This window comes from Lathyrus oleraceus, chromosome 5 (assembly GCF_024323335.1).
Source record: "Lathyrus oleraceus cultivar Zhongwan6 chromosome 5, CAAS_Psat_ZW6_1.0, whole genome shotgun sequence".
NCBI classification, from domain to species: domain Eukaryota; kingdom Viridiplantae; phylum Streptophyta; class Magnoliopsida; order Fabales; family Fabaceae; genus Lathyrus; species Lathyrus oleraceus.
In genome coordinates, this window is record NC_066583.1 from 608077000 (window position 1) to 608084657 (window position 7658).

At 32.0% G+C, this 7658-nt stretch overlaps 1 protein-coding gene across 1 annotated transcript; it reads left to right on the plus strand.

The window, feature by feature from the left end:
• Positions 1 to 995: 995 nt before the first annotated feature.
• Positions 996 to 3703, plus strand: LOC127086987 (protein LIGHT-DEPENDENT SHORT HYPOCOTYLS 10). The gene is made up of 2 exons (XM_051027816.1): positions 996 to 1716; positions 3414 to 3703. Exon 1 carries the CDS (start codon positions 1176 to 1178, stop codon positions 1695 to 1697), a length of 522 nt encoding a protein of 173 aa, XP_050883773.1. The 5' UTR covers positions 996 to 1175; the 3' UTR covers positions 1698 to 1716; positions 3414 to 3703.
• The last annotated feature ends 3955 nt before the right edge of the window (positions 3704 to 7658 follow it).

Here is a 7658-nt window from a genome sequence, read left to right on the forward strand (position 1 = left end):
CGCACCTTCTTCTAGAATGACTCTTGGTTGGGGGTCATTCATCTTAGCGCTCACTTCTTTAGGCACTTCTATATATCTTATCAGAAAACTAGTTTTGTGAGGAATGTTGGTAAGTGGGAAGGTCAGTCTTAGGTATGAGATCTTAAGTGGAGACGAACCCATATTTTTTAGCATGAGCAAGGTTTGATTGTTGTTCTTATATCGATTATTAGTGGTTTTATTCTCCCTGAGCGACAAGATCGGTGGTGGCGGCGTCATTTCAAAGATGGTAATTATTTTGTTTCCTCTTCCTACTCTTTTCTCCTTTCGCGAGAGCTTCCTAGAAATACTCAGTTCTCCCTTATTGAGAGTGTTTTCCCTCGCGTTTGGAGTACTTGTGATCCCTCTAAAGTAAGAGTCGTCTCTTGAAAGTTCCTCCAAGATCGGATCCCTACTATAAAACACTTATTTAATTGGGGAATCCATGTGGAGTTAGGGAAGTTTCTTTGTCCTTTATGCTCTCCGATTAGAGTCGTCATCCCATCTTTTTAAATGAGTTGGCAAGAGTTTTTCTATTGTGAGTTTGTCTATCATGAAATAGTTAATTTTTTTGGTCATTTTATTGATATTCCCTCCATTTTAAATTATATTTTTTTTAGTTATACTTTTTTAAGATAACAATTAATAATATTAATTTTAATAATAAATAAATTTTATTTATTAAAATATATTTATTAATACTAGTTAATAAAGTATTTAAAATAATTTTAAATATGATAAATAAAGGGATATATGAATGAAAAAAAAACATAAACTTGTGACAAAGAAAAATAGTAAATGAAACACATTTAAAATGGAGCACATAATAATTTTCTTTATTTTTGTTCTCTTATCAAGTAATGAGATACATGATGGAGTATTTCTTGTACTCAATTTTAAATTTATAAACATTTGATTTTGTATATAAAAAAAGTTTTCTCCTAAATACAAACAAGATAAGAAAAAGATGAAAAGAAAGCAACTAGAATGGCCCATAATTTGTCTACTCATTAGCCCAATGACATGATCTCCATCTATACCTTCACTTCACTCTACACTCTATTCATTTCACCTTTCACCTCTCATTTTTCTTCTTCTTTCTTTATCTACAAAAAGCCAAACATCTCTCAATCTTCATCATTCACCATAAACCAAACATGTCTTCAAGTGGTAAGGATTTAGCAGAAGGAGGAGGATCATCAACCTCTCCACAAGGGATCACTCTTAGTCGATACGAGTCTCAAAAGAGAAGAGATTGGAACACTTTTGGACAATACTTAAACAACCTAAGACCACCAGTTCCAATTTCTCAATGCAATTCCAACCATGTTTTGGAGTTTCTTAGGTATTTAGATCAATTTGGAAAAACCAAAGTTCATCTACAAGGCTGTATGTTTTATGGACAGCCAGAACCACCAGCACCTTGTACTTGTCCTCTAAGACAAGCTTGGGGAAGCCTTGATGCTTTAATTGGGAGGTTAAGGGCTGCTTACGAGGAAAACGGCGGAACTCCAGAGACTAATCCTTTCGCGAGCGGCGCTATTCGTGTTTTTCTTAGAGAGGTTAGGGAGTGTCAAGCTAAGGCTAGAGGTATCCCTTACAAGAAGAAAAAGAAGAGCACAGGCAATCAAAGCAAGGGAAATGATGAATCAAGCTCATCAACCATGCACTTTTCTTGAATTTCCATTCCAAATAATGGTAATTGATTAATTAATCTCTTTATATACTAACATCAATGTTCGAATCCTAACTCTCATAATTGACACTGATGTTATAACTAAATATAACATTGTTGATATTTATAAGGATATTTTCTTGTTCCAACATCAGTGTTCGAATCCTAATTTGAAAACTAATGTTGGTGTCAAACTTAATATAACATTATATTGACATTCTTGTCAATTGAGCTAAGATTCGTAGATTATAGGTTTTCATTTATATATGTGCATGTATGTTTATTATTTGGACCGAAAATTTTAGAGATCATATGAAATATTGAAAGGACTCACATTATAATGATATATACCATTAATAAAAACTAAGACTAAGAGTAATGGTTTATAGAGTTCATTTCAATGTTTTTGGATTCAAGTTGGTTGCATATGGAACAAAAGCACTATTTTATGTCACTTTAATTATTAAATATTTTTTATTTGGATTATAGCTTTCCCCTAATTTAGCCTTTTTAAGATTCTGCAGATTTTGTGTCCCATGCATGATTGTTCTTGAGATGACACATGCTCTTTCTTAAATTGCTACGCACCAAATAAACAAATGAAATTATCCAAAGCATTTGATTAATTAATGATTCAAGTTAAACTGAGATATTACGTTAACATTTTAAATTTCAAATTGTATATATATATTTAAGGTTTTGTTAACGTTATAAAACATATTTCCTCTATCATATTATATGTTTAATATATTGAAGATCCATGCAATGAGTGATTGGGATGTAACACTTTGTTTTCTACCATGATGACATATACACTTTGATTGATTGATAAGATCATCACACAGTATAACTTTTGTCAGAATATATATATATATATGATGCTTTTTTTGTAATAATATATATACAACTTTCATTGACATAAAACAATGTGGTGTTGTTATATATAGCAAAGATCTCAGGAACATATATTCAGTTTGCATTGTTTGCACAATTATGGTCTTTTTCTGTCAGTTAGCTGCTGGGTTTCAAGTAATTAGGGTTTTCTTGTTTGGACACATTAATCCCAATATTTCAAGTAATTGTGATTAGTTCTTAAAGTGGTTTGCCAAAGAAAAATATATTCAGGACAATTTTTAATAATGATGTTTAGGAAACCTGATTGTCTATCTAGGGTGTTGTAGATGACTGTGTCTTCCTCCCTCCCGCGGGCTCTTCTTGGAGATTTGTTGCGTTTGAGGTTTTAAGTTGACTTGTTTTTCTTTTATGGTTTTAGGTCGGTTTGTTGGGATGGATGACTTGTTTTGTTTTTCTTTTATGGTTGTTCTTATGTTTTGTTTTTTTGTTTTGAGATGGACTTTATTAGGTTATTCGTTCTTGCGATTTTTTTTTTAGTCTTAATATCAGGTCTTACGATCCGACTATTTTAATGAGATCAATTTCATCATCCATTTATAAGGATCCGTTTAAAACCAAAGCAAAGATCCATATGGATTTGTGAACTTATAGTGTTCTTTTCTCTTGTTTCTTTGATATGATATCGGTTGTAATTTTTGTTTCACCTTTATATTAATATATATTCATGTTTTGCTATTAAAAAAAATATTTATAGTATTCACGCAATTGATCCATAATATATATATGTATAATTTTTTTTTTCAAATGTAGAAAAAAATGAAATACCTAGAAAATTAATTTTCCAATGATCATGTTTACTTTGCAGGATAATCAAATTGGAGTTGAAATGGAGGTTTGGTCGATGGATCGATAAAATGCTAGCACGCCACTTTTTAATGATAATTTCTGTTATATATATATATTTATTCATCATGATGAAAGCTCGAGTAGTTGATCTATGTTGCATTATTAATATTTCAAACATATGTAGTTGATTACCTTGCATGAATATTTTTGGGATTGGTACCATGTAAGTGTTTTGTTACTCAATTCCATTTAAGTGTTATATTTGGGTTCATATCTTCGTCCAAATATTGTAAACATGACGATTGTTTACGTGGTTTTGCTTGCGTACACAAAAACTTAGCAATGGCACCTCTGTCACTGATTTTCTAGTATAGTTGGATTTTTGTGCCACAAAATGACTATAGTATGTGAAAATCTATCTATCACCACCATGAGCAATGTGAACCCAAATGAGTTCGGCAAACTGGATATATAGTCCATTGCTTTATCGTCTCATACTTGATTTGGAAATCTGTAATAGATATAATAGCCATATGGGAGTGTGGTAACTGCCTTAGCTTGCTGAGCCTAAATGCGAGACAAAGTTTTGCTAATTATGGACATTGTGACTGTACTTGTGATGATAACGCAGTTAATGAGCAGTAGAATGGGGTGTGATGAGTGTAATTGATTATGTACGGATAGGAAATTAGAGAATAATAATTATGATAAACAAATATAATTAAAAGAGATTAAGTTTTCATTTTGAATCATCTATCTCTAGACGTGAGAATTCTTATGACTACTCCTATAATAACTATGATTTATTATGACTTTTTATAAAATACATAATAAAGTGATTACAACCTCCCAGATACCAAGAGTCTCTCTTCACAAGGCAATCTCCCGGATATTCTGAGTCTCCAATCGTTAAGAGAGAGATTTTATGACACGTAAATAATAAGTTAGTTTTACAAAACATGGAATTTCACCTTGCAACCTCACAAATACTGAGAGTCTCTAATGCAAGGATACTCGCTTCGTCCAAACAACCTCATGTGAGGTGAGAATATGGACATGCAGAAGTCTAGAAGGGGGGGGGGGGGGGGGGGTTGAATAGATCTATCCCCTAAAAGTCAATTTCAAAAATATTTTACGTCTTATAAACAAAATCAAAGATTTTAAGAAACACAAAAGCTTAAAACACAACACTGAGAGAGCTTGGAAGCGCCTCAATGAATTAAACCAAGTGAAATATTACAGGATATCACTAAGGACTTAATTACTTCTAATGAAAATCAATTACAACATAACCAAAATATGCTTTAAACAAAAGCGATTTAAAAATATTTTACATAGATGTTCATTCAAGACATAATTGAACTTATGATGATCCAATAAGATTGATGCATCGCAGACCTAAGCTTACACATTAAATACCTATAAGCATGGTCTAACCTAAATGACATACAAACGATGCAATAATGCATTAAATCAATAGCAATATTAATAAATGTTGGAAAATTAAGGAGATAAGGGAAGAAAGAAAAAATACACATATAGTGGTTCGACGTTCGTCCTCGCTTTGCCTACTCCACTCTTCAATGGAGTTAAAGAACCATAAATAAAATATGATAATCTTCAATTATTTTGATAAGTTTGATATGAGCATTTTAATTACAACGAAATATCACACGATAAATCTCTATGTTAATGTAGACACTCAAACTGCTAACAAAAACAAGATCCCAAAAGATTTTGATCTAATTTCTTGCCTGAGCAATTGCCATAGTTAAACGTTGATTGATAACTTCCAATTTTTTCTACGACTAGCCTTTCCACAATCTCGCATGTTGGACAAGTGCCTTCAAGCACAAGAGGAGAGTAAATTGTGGTATTCAAAATTCATGATTAATTTTATCCTTTCTCGATTAAGATCCCATTATTAATTTTTATGTGAGTAATCGCAGTGGAAATAAAATATTGAAAGTAAATTATAGAAAGTAAAAGGATATGGTTAGAAAGATTGCACCAGAGATTTATACAGGTTTGACCAAACGTTGGCCTAGTCATGTTCACAATAGGTCTTCTTGAGAGTTTCACTATAGACTTTGAGCTTTTAAAGGTTATGCCCACAAACCTTAATACAATATGATCTTTAGATTTTAACAGGGTTATCCTCAACCAAATGACATCTTTTAACCCAGGTTAAACTATCAAACTGTTTAGATATTTGACTGATCTCAATAACCAAAACAAAGCTTTTTCTAGCAAAGCTTAACAAACAAATGATAGAGATTTTATAACAGTTTGATCTCAAGAATCAAACTCAATCTCTTAAAGGTGACTCACTCTTAAGAATATAAACAATCAGCACAAAGAGAGGGAGAGATATAAATTCTAAAGAGGGGGATAATATAACAGTTGGAAAGTGACATGGTTAAATGTGAGGGTGTGTCTTTCTCATATAGTAGTTAGAAAAACGAAGAAAGAGAATAATGCATAGGCCGAATTAAATATCTAAGTGATTTATAAAACATTTCAATCGGTTTGTTGTCCTTATTAATTTTGTAATCAATTGACACTCTTCTAATTGATTGTCAAAGTGCTCCAATCAAATGGTTGATTAGAAAAGTTTTACCAATCGATTGATACATCTTTCCGATCGGTTAGATAGTTAAAAATAATTTGAAAAAAGTTTTGGATAACTTTATAATGGCTTAGTTTTGGCTTAGAAAAACACTTTCAGTGTGTGTGCTTTTCCTTAGTACTCTTAAGCTTCTGTTTACTTTTAGAATACTCAGTTCATTCAGACAGACTGACAGACATATGACCTAGTGAGCTTTTACACCTTTCTCCAAATAGCTTCAAAACTTTTTCTATATAGTTTCTATTTGTACAAGCACTTTGATCTTGATTCCTTTTGTTGATGATTTATAAGATATATTTTTTTGGTTATACTATCATCATTGAGGTTGAAAGTTATTGTCATACGTTGTGGTCATCAAACCTTCATATGCAGATCTTCATTACTTGCAAGCCCATAGATCTACATTCTCCCTGTTTTTGATGATGACAATGCATCTCTCGGGGTTGGTGGTAACAAAAGTAAATACAAGTAGTTTTGAGTGATTAAAATTCCCCTCAATTAAGTAGAGAGTATATTATGCTCCCCTTGAAGGTATACTTCTTCCACTTTGTCATTATCAAAAAGGCGAAATATAATCAAAGCACATAGATCCCATGTAAAAAGAACGAGTTACCTTATAGAGATGGACAATAGCAGTCCTAGGTAAGGCATAGGATCTAAAATTTCTCCCCACTGAAGATAACATTCAGCTTTGAAATCAACTAGTAGGTAAGCTTTGAATAACTTCTCCCTCTTGATTCTTTCTCGAATAGAACTTAAAATCCTTTGAAGCTTTCTAAACCGAGAGCGAATTATGATGTCTACTCTTTTCTTGCTCAGATTTATTCAAGAGATAATTGTTTCCATTTATGGGTGTTTTGGACAACCTCTTTTTAGTCTCCTAGGCCTTAGACTAGTGTTGGGCTCTAGGTGTTTGACATAAATTTTCTCCACAAACACTTAAGGTCTCAAGGTAACTTGAGAAACTTACACTGACAAGTCATCATCGACTTTTCTTCTCTATGAATCATTTGATACAAGAGTTGATCCAACCATAAGACTGATAAATCCATCACATATTTATCATCTTAACCTCTTTTGATCATCATAATCATTTTGATCAATCGATGTCTTGGTTGAATCCATTAAGGTTATAATCGCTTCTTATTGTACTCTTAAAAGAGCTTTCCTGTATTTTAATTTGCATCATATCAGAACATCTTTGCACAAGAATTCGTTAGTAGCATTGAATCGACAAAAAATCATGCACAATAAAAATATGCTCGGTTTGAAAAAGAGTTGTATCACCCTTCTTTGGAATAAGCAGAAAATTTCTCAAACTATTAAACCAACCTCTATGAGCATGTCTTAGATCATAGAGACCCATTTTTGTTTTGAAAACATAAGTAAGAATAGTTTTAGAAAATCATGAGAATGATCAACTTGCACTTCCTTATGGATGTAACCACTTCAAAATGCACTCTTTATATTCATTTGGAAGATTTTACAAAAATGCATGAGAAGGCTATAATTATTCTTATGGCTTCTAGTTTATGTGCATGAGCATAAGGTTTATTGAAAATTATGCTTTGATTGTAATCTTTCGTAACGAGTTTTGTTTAAAAAAAAATATTTCCATCAAGATTGTTACAAAAT